Source organism: Bufo bufo, chromosome 3, assembly GCF_905171765.1.
Source record: "Bufo bufo chromosome 3, aBufBuf1.1, whole genome shotgun sequence".
NCBI lineage: Eukaryota > Metazoa > Chordata > Amphibia > Anura > Bufonidae > Bufo > Bufo bufo.
Genome location: NC_053391.1, coordinates 551,031,041 through 551,045,415, shown reverse-complemented (window position 1 = coordinate 551,045,415; position 14,375 = coordinate 551,031,041). Strand labels below are relative to the sequence as shown.

General features: G+C 43.2%; 1 protein-coding gene across 2 annotated transcripts in view; it reads right to left on the bottom strand.

Annotated features, from left to right (window-relative positions):
* Nucleotides 1-14,375, bottom strand: part of LRRC63 (leucine rich repeat containing 63) — a 42,393-nt gene that overhangs the window by 9,101 nt on the left and 18,917 nt on the right. For both annotated transcript variants that reach the window (XM_040422013.1, XM_040422014.1), the window contains exons 7-9: nucleotides 13,849-13,947; nucleotides 9,443-9,579; nucleotides 5,431-5,514 (exon numbers count right to left, since the gene is read on the bottom strand). In XM_040422013.1, coding sequence (XP_040277947.1) covers nucleotides 5,431-5,514; nucleotides 9,443-9,579; nucleotides 13,849-13,947 — 320 coding nt within the window. The remainder of the gene's footprint in view (nucleotides 1-5,430; nucleotides 5,515-9,442; nucleotides 9,580-13,848; nucleotides 13,948-14,375) is intronic.

Genomic DNA, 14,375 nt, shown 5'->3' with positions numbered 1-14,375 from the left:
GGGCTGCTTTCTACGTGTCTCCTGCATGCACAACTTTTGTCTCAGCTTCTTCTTCTGAGCGGAAACCTAACAGACCCCTTTATAGTCTATGGGCCCGTGGGCTCCGTTCGACTCACTTATGTGCCGAATCCGTCCTTTCCGTTTTCCTGCCCCTAAACTGGGCAGAAGAACGGAAAGGCTGAACAAAGCCTTACAGGTGTGGTCTGATTAGACACTGGTCTTGTGTATAGTGCTTCCCCTTCTGCCCTATAAAAAGGCTCTCAGAAACAATTTTTTTTTTTGTAGTGTGTCTCTTGGTGAGAGATCATTGACTGGTAGACATGCTGAAGATAATTTTCCCAGTTGACAGTCTTTGAGAGGGGGCGCATCATTAGACTGAAAGAAGCATGGTCGTTTTAATGAGGTGCCCGCCACCTAGGCCGTTCTGACCTAGCTGTTAGGAGATGTTGGAAACAGTGGTTATGTGAGGGCATGGCGAACAGGCTCTGGACAGATCACCAGTAGAGAGGATTGTTCGATCTGCTGACAAGCACAACCAGCTCCCGCAGTTTTGTAGTCCACCATTAAGATACAGGAGGCGCCTTCACTACACACTCCTGTCTCTGCCCGGACCATTTCCAAGCGCTTATCAGAAGGAAATTTAGTGTCACGGTGCTCATTTTCTGCCATTGACAGCCAGCCATCATCACCTTCATATGCGGTGGTGTTGTAAACAAGAAACCTTGGCTGGAACCGTATTGTCTTTACCCACAAATCCAGATTCTGGTCTGTTTGGGATCCCATGTCAGTCTGGGTTGAGTATGGAGGCCACGTGGTGAGCGCTGCCTTTGCTGTAGAGGGGCACACTGTCCCATCTGTTGGTGTGATGATCTGAGGAGCCATCACATAAGAAGGTCGATCACCCGCTAGTAGTGATACAAAGGACCCTAACAGCTCCATGATATGTGCAGGGCATCCTGTGGTCACGTGTTGCCTCTCATGGCCTTCAACTGGCATTTTCCAGTAGGATAATACTCTCCCACACACTGCAAGGGTTTCCCAGGAATATCTCTTCCTTGACCTTTCCAATTGCCAGAATTATTGGCAATTGAGCATGTATGGGACCAGCTGGGACACCAGCTTCAGCAATCTCCTACTGTGCAGGCTCTACAGGCCCAGTTCGATGCAACATTTTCGATCCAACAGGGTAGCAGATCCTCCTTTCAATTATACAGTTTCCTTGATAAACATATCCTTTCGCTCTAATATTGTAATCACTTACATATATCATTACATTCACATATAGAAAGTCTCATTCGACTCTGTCTTCTTCTTGGAGCGTTATTTTTTCTCTCTGTATTTCCCATTCTTACTGAATCGACTCCTGGCTATGGCTCAAAAAAACTACATCATAAGGCCTCATGCACACGGACGTTTTGGTCCGCATCACTTCAATGGGGCTGCAAAAGATGCGGACAGCACTCCATGTGCTGTCCACATCCGTTGCTCCGTTCTGTGGCCCCGCTAAAAAATATAACCTGTCCTATTCTTGTCCACGCTTTGCCGACAAGAATAGGCATTTATATTGAAGGCTGTCCGTGCTGTTCGGCAAATTGTGGAACGTGCACGGACGCCATCTGTGTTTGTGGATCCGTTATTTGCGGACCGCAAAACATACCACGGTCGTGTGCATGAGGCCTAAACCAAATCTGTGATTTAAGCCTGAATAAGGGCTCATGCACACATGGCTTTTTCAGTGTTTTGCAGTCCGTTTTTTGTTTGTTTCCTTTCGGTATGCCATATACATTATACAGTAATTACATAGAAAAAATTGGGCTGGGCATAACATTTTCAATAGATGGTTCAGCAAAAACGGAACAGATACGGATGTATTTCCGTATGTATTCAGTCTTTTTGCGTACCCATTGACTTGAACTGAGCCAAGCACCGTGATTTGCGGACAAGAATAGGACATGTTCTATCTTTTCACGGTACGAAAATACGGAAATACTGAAACGAAATGCACACGGAAACACTTCAGTTTTTTTTGCTGAACCATTGAAATGAATGGTTCAGTATATGTACCGCATACTGAACTTAAAAAACGGCCAGTATACTGAACGCAAAATAGTGTCGTGTGCATGAGCCCTAAGGCAGCAATGCGGCCTGATAGTTGCTGGATTATGAGATATTGTGGATTACCAGCTGTTGATAAGCATAAATGAGTCCCTCATAACTGTTGAGACCCTTTAGAAAGTTAATAAAGGGGTAAAATATAAACTGCTATTATAATTTACAATCAGAAGAATTTTCTAATTGGTTACTTCTGCTCAGACACATTCTGCATTTGGTCTTGAGAGGTTTCACATTATATTGCAGTTCTATGCCGGAAACAAGCATCAGATAATTAGCAGTCTTTTTGTTAGGATTATTGGATGCCAGATTAAAGACACTCGGCTCTATTTGAGTATTGTCTAATATATAGAGGTAGTTGCCTTGGAACAACCTAAACTCATAATCACTGTAATCTGCTTAACCATAGTCACCTAATGTGGCCCCATATAGTGCCTCTGTGACTGAATTTCTCCATAAGGCCTCATGCACACGACCCTTGTTTTGGTCCGCATCAGAGCCGCAGTTTTTGCGGCTTGGATGCGGATCCATTCACTTCAATGGGGCCGCAAAAGATGCGGACAGCACTCTGTGTGCTGTCCACATCCATTGCTCCGTTCCGTGGTCTGCCAAAAAATATATAACCTGTCCAAGAATAGGCAGTTATATCAATGGCTGTCCGTGCCGTTCTGCAAATTGCACATAAAAACACACAACCGTTGTGTTCATGAGGCCTAATACAGCATGCGTAGGGATATGCCATGATTTCTTTTCTCTGGGATTTTGTACAAATCCATGAGAAAAACATGGAGTTACGGTATCAGCCCATAATAGACAATGAGTGGTGTATTATGGATCCATACACTACCGATCTGTAAGAAGTCCATTTGTTCATCCTTTCTCCCTGAAGTCCGCTCTGCTTTCCACAGTTGGTTTGCAGGTGCACAGCGGTGGAACGGGGGTGAGTATTGAGTCAGTGGCAGGTGTTCTGTACATGTATTACTGTACTTAATAGGGCCTGCCAGAGGTGGCAGAGTCACATTACTTGCATCACTGACGATGTGGACGTCATGCACACTTGTTTCCTGTCTGCCTTTTACCTCTTCATTACCCAGGCGCACTTTGTTCTTTATCAACTCAATGACAGAACTATTTGCTTTGAAACAATTTCCAAACAGCATGTTATCTGCACAGCTCTGCAAAACTAGATGTGGTAGAGAAAGGTGTTATGTCTGTAATGACGTGGGGTACTGCAGCAAAGATAGGCTATCAACATCAGATCGGTGGGGGTCTGTCTCTTGGCACCCCCGCCGATCAGCAATTTGTAGTGGCAGTCGCACTGGTGAGAGCACCGCGTCCACTTTATAGATTACCTGTCGATACTGATGCAGGTCTCAACACCTTAAGAAGCTTTATATGTAGTTAAAGAGCACATTTCTCTGTTTTTACAGTTACAATCAATGTTTTGCTCGAATATATTCAATTACACAATATATCTTAATTTTTGGGTGCCATGTTGAGCCATTCGCCAGGAAATATAACCTCATAGTGAGTGACAAGAGATTTATCCATGTCTGAACAAGTCTAAAGGCTGGAGATTCAGCTGGGGCCAGTCTTGTTCATTACTGCCTGGAAGTGTATGTGGGCAAGACCACATTGTGCCCTAAGGTCTGGGAGTCCAGTACCTATGCAGCATTCATGTAGGAGGACATAGGCTCATGTCAGTGGCTTAACTAGACATGACCGGGCCACACAGCAAATTTTTGAACGGGCCCCCTCCCCTAGCAACTTCTGAGTCGTGTGCAACCCCCCACTCCTAAGGCTAGTCAAGATCGGGGTCGCCCTTCTCGGGGTGGGTGCTCTGTGTAGACAGGCAGAATGCAAACAGTCCCCTTCCCCTTCTTATAGGGTCAGATAGGGCACAGCTCCAAATCGCCCCTGGCTCATGTAAAGGAAACATAAATTTACTTAAAGCAAGCCCCTCAGTCAGACTGTGCCAGTGCACAAGGTCCTGTAGTGTCCTGTGGGGCACATAGGGTCGTGGGATAGCAGCAAGATGACCATGATGACCTTGACTGGAAGCATCACCCATTATCTGAGTGGCACCAGAGTAAGGAGAAGCAGTGCTGGAGGAAAAGGACAAAGGGATGAGCACCAGGACAGTGGAATAATGGAGGAGACTGAGTGGGTATAAGTAGTGACAGGCAAGTTGCTAGCAGAGCACCACACAGTACACTACTCATACTCAAGGAGCACAATGGGTCATAGTGTATAGGAGTGGGGGCACAATGGCATCAAAACAGGAGAGTGGACATGGGGGGTGGTCTTAGTTTAAAGGATGGGGAACAAAAAAAGTTATAGTATATTGGGGACACAGGGGGGTCGTAGTCTCAGTATATTGGTAATATTTGTTTACAGTATAGTAGTGTCACAAGGGTATCGAGAACCACGCCTGACTCCGTTATACCCGGGGTCAGGAAGTCGCAGCGGTTGGCTGCACGCTCTATTTAAGATAGGGCTGTTTTCCTTATGGTAGCTTTCTGGGTTTGCTTTGCAAACCCTTTTGGCTCACTCAGGGATCCGTAGCTCCTTCTCAGCTGTTCCTTGTCCAGCACTCCCAACCTCCTTATATTCCTCTCTCACACTTCTCTGGTTGCCAGAGATAGAACTTCCTGCCTGGACATCTATTCTGACCTTCTGGAGCTGTGTTGCTGCATTCTCTGGTAGTTGGTCCAGAACGCTACCCTCCGGATCCCTGTTGGACCTTTGTTGCCTATTGTGATCGCCCACCTGGGTGTATGTGTTTGTCTGTTTTGTCTGTCCTCTCCCTGGTGTTTCCCTCTTAGTCACAGTGGTGCGGACTAGCGATCCCACCGGCCCGTTCACTATCTAGGGCTCATTTTAGGGAAAGCCAGGGTTTAGGCACGTGATTGCCGCGCGGGTGAGGAACCCGTCTAGGGACGTCAGGGCAGTCAGGTGCCAGCCGCAAGGTGAGTTAGGGGTCACCACCTTTCCCTCTCCCTTGGGCAGGGCTTTCCCTTTTATCCTCCCTGTGCGTGACGTCGGTCATTACAAGTAGTTTTTTCAAAATTTCTGTAGTGTTTTTTATTCGGCATCAGTATGGTCATGTTTTCTATTCACTGCATGGTAGACATTGACACCACTGACCTCTAGGACCAGGCTGTAAATAAGCAGCAATGCCATAATAATTTATATTAATAATTCTGGCCACTCATGAGGGCCCATGTATTTATGTAATGCCACTGGCAGTATAAGAAGCAAATCACCAGCAAAGTTTGAATTCCCTTTATGCAAACAGCAATAATAATTGTTCATTACCTGAGATTAGCTATGTCATTGGGAATCGTAGTAATGTTATTATAGGACACATCCAGCACCTGCAGATTTGGCAATAGAAACAACCTACAGAGAAAGCAAAAATTGACACTTGTCAAAGAAACATTGAGACAGGACAAGTTAGGTTTTCTGCTTAAAACAATCCAATATTATTATGAAACATACTGTATTTGGCTCATATTATGCACTGTATTAGGCTTATAATGGTAACCAGCATATACATTCTTCCATTACTCGTCTGCCTCTACATTATAAACATGATTGCTGTATAATAAAAAGAAAACTATTTTATGCAAACATAGAAAGTTATTTAAAATTCAGGCAAAGGTATGATATTTTCCAAAGTATAGTAGAGGTAAAACAAATATGTTTCTATATTATATATAGTAATACACATATTATACACAGTTGAGTCACATTATTATGTCCAATTCCTACTTTCAACGTAGGCAGCACATAGCTCATGAAGGAAGTCATGTGTTGTGAGCTGGCATGGTGGGTACATAACAGAAAAATAGAAAATAGACATCCAGTTCAGCCCGTTATCCTGCAAGTTGATCCAGAATCAAAAAATGAGGTATAAGCTAATTTTCCTCATTTTAGGGGAAAAAATTTGAAAAGGGATGATTATTGGATTATGGGCCAAGGGTGTCAGTATTTCTGAGACATGCGCAGTTTGATAACTGTTCTCGTGCTGCTGTGGTGAAAGTGATTTGTGAGAGATAGGTTTTTATATAAAATGTGTAAATCCTGTATTACTTATACTTGACCACTAGAGGGCAGCTAAATAGCTATATAAGCCACATGATTTTTTTCTTTGATCCAAAATCACTGTGGGAGGAGGATGAAAGTTAGTTAATGTACCAATAAACTCAGGACTAAAGTTACAGAACTGCTCCCATCTTAGTCAGGGAGCCAATTACCTCTGCCTAAGTAACACCCCTTTTGTCTATATCATACCTGCTATAAAAGAGAATGTATCTGTAATAAAAACCAGAAGTGTTTGCATACAATACCAATGTTCTGGTGTTTATGTGAATCTGTATGAGCGCTTATACTTCGAATTGATTTGGCACCACACAAAGAAGATGAAAATTAATTGCTAGAGTGGCGATGACAGTATAATAAGAGGACAAATGGCACCATTGTGAATAAGCAATGTGGAAACTGTGGAGCACCACATGCCACTGATGTGAGAAGTGAATGTTGGCTATGAAGGGGTGTCAGGATGGACAGACCCGCTACAGTGGAGCAGCTCACCACCAAAATGAACCAGGGAGCTACCAGACGTGTGTCTAAAACAACAGTACAGAGAACCCTGATGCATATGGGGCGCTGAAACAGATGGATGGTCACTGCACCTCCGCTAATGAAGCTGCATTGGCAGAAAAGGCTTCCATTTTCCCGGTAGTATCAGAATTGGATCTCCAGTGATTGCCAAAGAGTTGCCTTCTCTGATGAGTTTTCTCCTTTATCGAATGGAACATGAAACATCAGAGAACAAACACCCTGCAACCACTGAGAAGAACACAAGCTGGCGGTGGCAGCGTTATGGTCTGGGGAATGTTTTCGTGGCATTGCCTGGGCCCACTCATCCATGTGGAAGGCACTCTCAACTGATTTGGGTATGACTTCATCTTTGCAGATCATGTGAACCCAATTAAGCATCTGTGGGACCACCTGGATCATTGTGTTTGCTCTATGGATCTTCTGCCATGCACCCTCCAGCAGCTGTGGGATGCACTGCAGCCATCATGGCTCCAGATACCTGGAACAACCTAGCAGGACCTTATTGAGTCACTCCCAGGCCATCTAGTTGCACATGGCGATTACTCTGGATATTAGCTGGTGGTCAGAATAATGTGACTCGACTGTGGAAAATAAATATTATACAATAATACATGTACATTAATATTATGTCACATTGTGCACTATTTTTGTGGGCTACATTCACTGTCAACATGATATACACACTGGGTGGGGTTTTTAACAATCTCCCCCTACCTACCACTGCTGTACTCATTGGTGGTACTAAACTGCAGAGCTCCAGGAGCATTCCTCAGATGTGGAACTGATCCACCAGAAGTAGAATCTACTCCTGGATCTACTGCTTGTCACTTGGTCCCTAAAATTCCAGTTCTTCAATGCTTTACCAATGCATCTTTAGTGTTTTGGAAAATCAGACATCATATAGTACATGACAGCGCCTTTCTAACAAAGCTACAACCAGCCCTGTACCTCACATGGACCCAGAGATCTCCCCATTCATTGTTTAAAATGCACTGCTAGACTGCGCAGACCGGAAGGAGGGATCCGGCATTCCGGTATTTTTAATGCCGGTGTAACATTACATTACCCTACTTCGTGAGATTTCCCTACCTCCTAACTTCCAGTTGCACTGCTAATGACCTGAGGAGGCGTTCCTGAGTTTTGACGATCTGCGCATGCGCAAACGGACAGTTTATGGAAAATCTCAGCGGAGTTTAGCTGCACACCGGGACACTGCGCATGCGCCGGAGAGCCTCAGTAGGGAAATATTACGGCCCAGTGCGCAAGCGCGGCTAACTCCAGAAGATCCATCCGATCTCCGCGCCTGCGCAGTGTGGGGGTAGGGAGATCTCATGGCCATATTTTCTGTTAAATATATATATTTATAAATCCATAATTATTTATCTATAAATTTATCCACACTTTGCCTAGGGAGATCTCATGGCCATATTTTCTGTTAAATAAATATTTATTTAACAGAAAATATGGCGATGAGATCTCCCTACCCCCACACTGCGCAGGCGCGGAGATCGGATGGATCTTCTGGAGTTAGCCACGCTTGCGCATTGGGCCGTAATATTTCCCTACTGAGGCTCTCCGGCGCATGCGCAGTGTCCCGGTGTGCAGCTAAACTCCGCTGAGATTTTCCATAAACTGTCCGTTTGCGCATGCGCAGATCGTCAAAACTCAGGAACGCCTCCTCACGTCATTAGCAGTGCAACTGGAAGTTAGGAGGTAGGGAAATCTCACGAAGTAGGGTAATGTAACGTTACACCGGATCCGGCACTAATACGTTTCAATGTAAATTAATGCCGGCAACTGATCCGGATTTTTCGGGCGGAGAGAATACCGCAGCATGCTGCCGTATTTCCTCCATCCAAAACGCCGTTCACTGACATACTGATGCATCCTAAACGGATTTCTCTCCATTCAGAATGCATGGGGATGAAACTGATCAGTTCTTTTCTGGTATTGAGCCCCTTGGATGGAACTTAGTGCCGGAAAAGAAAAACACTAGTGTTAAAGTACCCTAACAGTAGATACAGCAGGTGGCAGTTGAAGGATGGCACTGAGCATGTGTGACCACCTCAGCGAGACGTACGGAGAAATAAGGAAGAGAACAAATAGCAGATAGCACTATGCACACAGATTTTGTTGAATAATTGAGTGGCTTTACTAAATTAAATACAAGACAGTTTAGGCTACTTTCACATCTCCGTCATGGATCAGCAAAAACGCTTCCGTTAGGATAATACAACCTGCTGCATCCATTGTATTATTTCTAAAATGACCAAGACGTTTTCTTTTGTGTCTGAGAAAACGCACCCGGCACCACTGACTTACTTTGTGTTTCATGCTGGATCTGTCTTACTTCGTATCCCATGATGCACTTAAAAACGCTGCTTGCAGCACTTTTGTGTGCGTCGTAAGAATGCAACGAAGTGGAATGGAATGCATTCTGGTGGATTCCGTTCAGTTTTGTCCTGACTGACAATGAATAGAGACAAAACTGAAGAGTTTTCCTCTGGTTTTGAGATCCTTTGATGGATGATGTCTATACTGGAAAGGAAAACGCAGATGTGAAAGTAGCCTTACAAAAGTATTTAGATCCAGGTGTTGATGTAGAATATTTTTTGTGGGACAACCCCTTTGAGTGTAGCTATGTGTTCTTTTTTGAAATACATACAGTAACTATAACCATTTCAAAATTCTAGGAGAATCATACCCAGCAGGAAGAGATGTCAATGAGCAAAAGGATACAGTAAAAGTTCGGAGCTTCTTCAGCTTGTGGATACCGTATGGGATCTCCTTGATTGGGTTGTTTCTTAGTTTAAGTGATTCCAAATGTTCAAGATTGTACACCTAAAAACATGGAGGCAAATGATCCACCTTATCAGACATAGTTAGGGTACGGTCACACGTGGCGAATATGCTCCGGATTTTCCACATTAGAACTAAAATTTAGAAAATCCGAAGCATAGGCAGGGGTGGTAAAGAAGGCGAGATTTTCTGTGAAAATTTTCATAACAGAATCCACAGATAACTTCACTTGCGGTGTGGATCTTAACTCTGCAGCATGTCACGTTATACGGCATATTTTGAGGCTGATTTTGCTCGGGTGAAATTCCTGCAGATAAGCGGTGTGTTTTCAACTGTGAAAAATCCTAAGCAGAAGCGTGTGGATGTACCCTATGAAATAATGCCAAATTTAGAATTTGAGCCCCTTGGGAGCCAGCCTATTTTGGGCTTTCAGAACCAATTCATTTTTTATAAACACATTCCAATAACTTTTTAATTTTTTAGTTGACAAAGACCAGTTGTAGATTTTATTGGCACAATTGGGGTACATATTATTTATTTAGTAATTTTTTGGGGGGTGGGGTGTAGAAGGGGAAAAAACAGCAATTCTGCCATTGCTTTTTTGTTGAATTTTTTTTTATACAAAACTGTGTAATATTGTTTAATATGTTCTCTTTTTTGTTCTTACAATTGCAGCAGTATCAAATATCTATTTTTTCTTCTATTTGTAAACTATAAAATATTTTTTTCATGAAAAATAGGCAGTATTGCTTGAGTGTAAAACTCACTCACTGCAGGGGTCACACACCTTAGATGCTGCATTAAACCTCATTCACACGTCAGTGTTCTGTATGTGTTCTCCACGGACAGCACACGTCCCTATTCATTTTAATGCGTGTGTTCACACATCAATGTTTTCAGCACGGATGCATGCTCTATTTTGTCCGTGTTCACGAATCCATCACGTCCATTATAGTCTATGGGTCCGTGAAAACCACAGATGCAACACAGATGCGGTGTGATTTTCACGCACGGTTGCTAGGTGACGATCATTATTATTTTCCATTATAACATGGTTATAAGGGAAAATAATAGCATTCTGAATACAGAATGCATAGTAAAATAGGGCTGGAGGGGTTAAAAAAAAATAATAAAAAAAATGATTAAAGTCACCTTAATCCACTTGCTCGCACAGCTGGCATCTCTTCTGTCTTCTTTTTTGCTGTGTGCAGGAAAAGGACCTGTGGTGACGTCACTCCGGTCATCACATGGTCCGTCACATGATCTTTTACCATGGTGATGGATCATGTGATGGCCCATGTGACGACCGGAGTGACGTCACCACAGGTCCATTTCCTGCACACAGCAAAAAAGAAAACAGAAGAGATGCCGGCTGTGCGAGCAAGTGGATTAAGGCGAGTTAAATTATTTTTTATTTTTTTTAACCCCTCCAGCGCTATTGTACTATGCATTCTGTATTCAGAATGCTATTATTTTCCCTTATAACCATGTAATAAGGGAAAATAATACAATCTACCCAGCACCTAACCCAAACCCGAACTTCTGTGAAGAAGTTCGGGTACCAAACATGCAGATTTTTCTCACGCGAGTGCAAAGCGCATTAAAATGTTTTGCACTCGCGCGGAAAAATCGTGCATGTTCCCGCCACGCACCCACACCTATTCCCGCAACGTCCGTGTGAAAGAGGCCTTAGAGAAGGATCATAACCGATCTGGTGATAGAAACGATTCAGTTCTATGGGACACGGTCTGATGCCACAGTGCATCAGTTTGCAGCATTTTCATCATGATCGGTTTTACTACAGGATCAGAAATGATACGCTAGAATGCCAAGCTCCATAAAAGGAGCACAGCCTTGATCGACTTACCACTGCTAACCAGATTAGTAAATGCAATTAAATGGAATCAAATATCTCTGTGGCTGCAAAGGACAAAACTGCTTTTTTAGGGATATGTTAGGATGCTTTTCACATCCCCTTTTCAGAACATATATACATGTCAACATAAAGAACCATCCTGCAATGAGCAAGTAATGTGTCTATCAATTTTACCATGTTCACATCACTTTTATTGTATACACAGGAGTTATACATAAGGAGTATTCCCCAATGTACACTGTATATCTCCAATGTATGCCACCCTATAGACATACAGTGGCATACAGGTCAAACTTGAAAAATTTGAATATCGTGCAAAAGTTCATTTATTTCAGTAATGCAACTTAAAAGGTGAAACTAATATATGAGCGAGATATTTCAAGCCTTTATTTGTTATAATTTGGATGATTATGGCTTACAGTTTATGAAACCCCAAAGACACAATCTCAGAAAATTAGAATATTACATGAAATCAATAAAAAAAGGATGTTAAATAGAAAAATGTCGGACCTCTGAAAAGTATACCGTATATACTTGAGTATAAGACGAGTTTTTTGGCACATATTTTTGTGCTCAAAAAGCCCCCTCGTCTTATACTCGAGTCTAGGTCTGTATTATGGCAACTTACATTGCCATAATACAAACCATGACATGTTGGGGGCTGGAGAAGCTGTTACTTACCTTTACAGCTGCTCCGGTCAGCTCCCAGCACGTCCGCGCGGCACCTCTGTTAAGCTCCCAGTGTAAATCTCGCGAGACACGTGGGCCGCGAGATTTACACTGGGAGCAGACCGCGAGATTTACACCGGCAGTAAGTACCGGCCCCTGCACAGCCCCCCCTCCCCCTGGACAGCCCCCCCTCCCCCTGGACAGCCCCCCTCCCCCTGGCCAGCCCCCCCCTCCCTGGCCAAGTATGAAGTAGGGAGGGGGGGAACAAAAATAATAAATAAACAACCTGATAAATATAAAAAAAATAATAAAAAAAAAATAAATGCCCAGTTGATGGGAGTCTGACTCCCTGTATTTAATGCAGAGTGTGTGTGTGTATATAATGCACACACTCTGCATTAAATACAGGGAGTCAGAGTCAGACTCCCATCAATCTGAGTCACCCTCTTGCAGAGTGTGTGTGTATATAATGTAGAGTGTGTGCATTATATACACATACACTCTGCATTATAGCTGCATTTCCCACCCTAGTCTTATACTCGAGTCAATAATTTTTCCAATTTTTTGGGGGTAAAATTAGGGGCCTCGGCTTATATTCGGGTCGGCTTATACTCGAGTATATACGGTAATCATGCATATGTACTCAGTACTTGGTTTGGGCTCCTTTTTCATCAATTACGGCCTCTATGCAGCGTGACATGGATGCTATCAGCCTATGGCACTGCTGAGGTGTTATGGAAGACCAGGACGCTTCAATAGCAGCCTTCAGCTCTTCTGCATTGTTCGGTCTCATGTCTCTCATCTTTCTCTTGGCAATGCCCTATAGATTCTCTATGGGGTTCAGGTCAGGCGAGTTTGCTGGCCAATCAAGCACAGTAATCCCATGGTCATTGATCCGTCTGTGTGTGGTGGCCCTTGATGCACTAACTCCAACCTCAGTCCACTCCTTGTGAAAGTCCCCGACACTTTTGAATGGCCTTTTCCTGACAATCCTCTCCAGGCTGCTGTCATCCCTGCTGCTTGTGCACCTTTTTCTTCCACACTTGTCCCTTCCACATAACTTTCTATTAATGTACTTTGATACAGCACTTTGGGAACATCCAACTTCTTTTGCAATTACCTTTTGAGGCTTTCCCTCCTTATGGAGGACGTCAATGATGGTTTTCTGCACAACTGTCAGGTCAGCAGTCTTTCCCATGATTGTGATTCCTACTGGACCAGACTGAGAGACAATTTAAAGGCTCAGGAACCCTTTGCAGATGTTATGGATTAATTAGCTGACTAGAATGTGACACTTTGAGCCCAGAATATTGAACTTGTTCACAATATGCTAATTTTCTGAGATTGTGAATTTGGGGTTTCATTAGCTGTAAGCCATAATCATCCAAATTATAACAAATAAAGGCTTGAAATATCTCGCTTTGCATGTAATCAGTCTATCTCATATGTTAGTTTCACCTTTTAAGTTGCATTACTGAAATAAATGAACTTTTGCACAATATTCAAATTTTTCGAGTTTCACTTGTATGTCGGTCACTGGCCACATTGTCAAAAATGTCTCCGTAGGGTCCATGGGGGCTGATGGATAAATTCGGTTTATTCATTGCATCAGAAGCTTTCATGGTGAATCCCAAAAATGTTCACGTAGTGTGATGCGAAAGGAGGTGGAAGAGATCTGTCAAGTCAATGGTATTTTATTGAGAAACATACAAATTTTTGTATTGGGAACTGACTAGAAGACATGCAGATCAAAAACTTCAGCTTACCTCTGTAGGGAACTGCCAAAACTCATTAAAGGAAAGGTTGAGGTAAAATAAAGAATTATACAAAGGTGTCAAGTCTGGAAGCTTGGATATAAAGTATGCCTAAAAGAGAAAGATGTGTTTATAGGCGGTGAAAGTTTTATTAAAACTGTATTTTTCTGCAACTGCTGTACTGTCAAACACTCTATATTAGGAATCTTAAAAGTTTTTTGGCCATAGACAAAATGAAGTTACTAGCATTCAAAATATCTCGCAGCGAGGTCTGGAAAAGGCCTCTGCCACCAGCAGTTCGGCACTGCTAGGGTTAACTTTCCCTGGCTCTTTGTGTGCATCTGTTTGTCCTATGTGTTCATTTGCTTTACTATATATTCTGAGTTGTGTGTCCTGCCCCTGTTGGTGCAAAAACATCTGTTTGGATCTGTTTAGATTCTACCTACGTGCTCTGTGTCTACATTCTGACCTAAGTTCCATTTGCCATTCCCCAGGGTCTGTTCCATGGATTTGCATGTATTCTGTGTGCCTGACCTTGT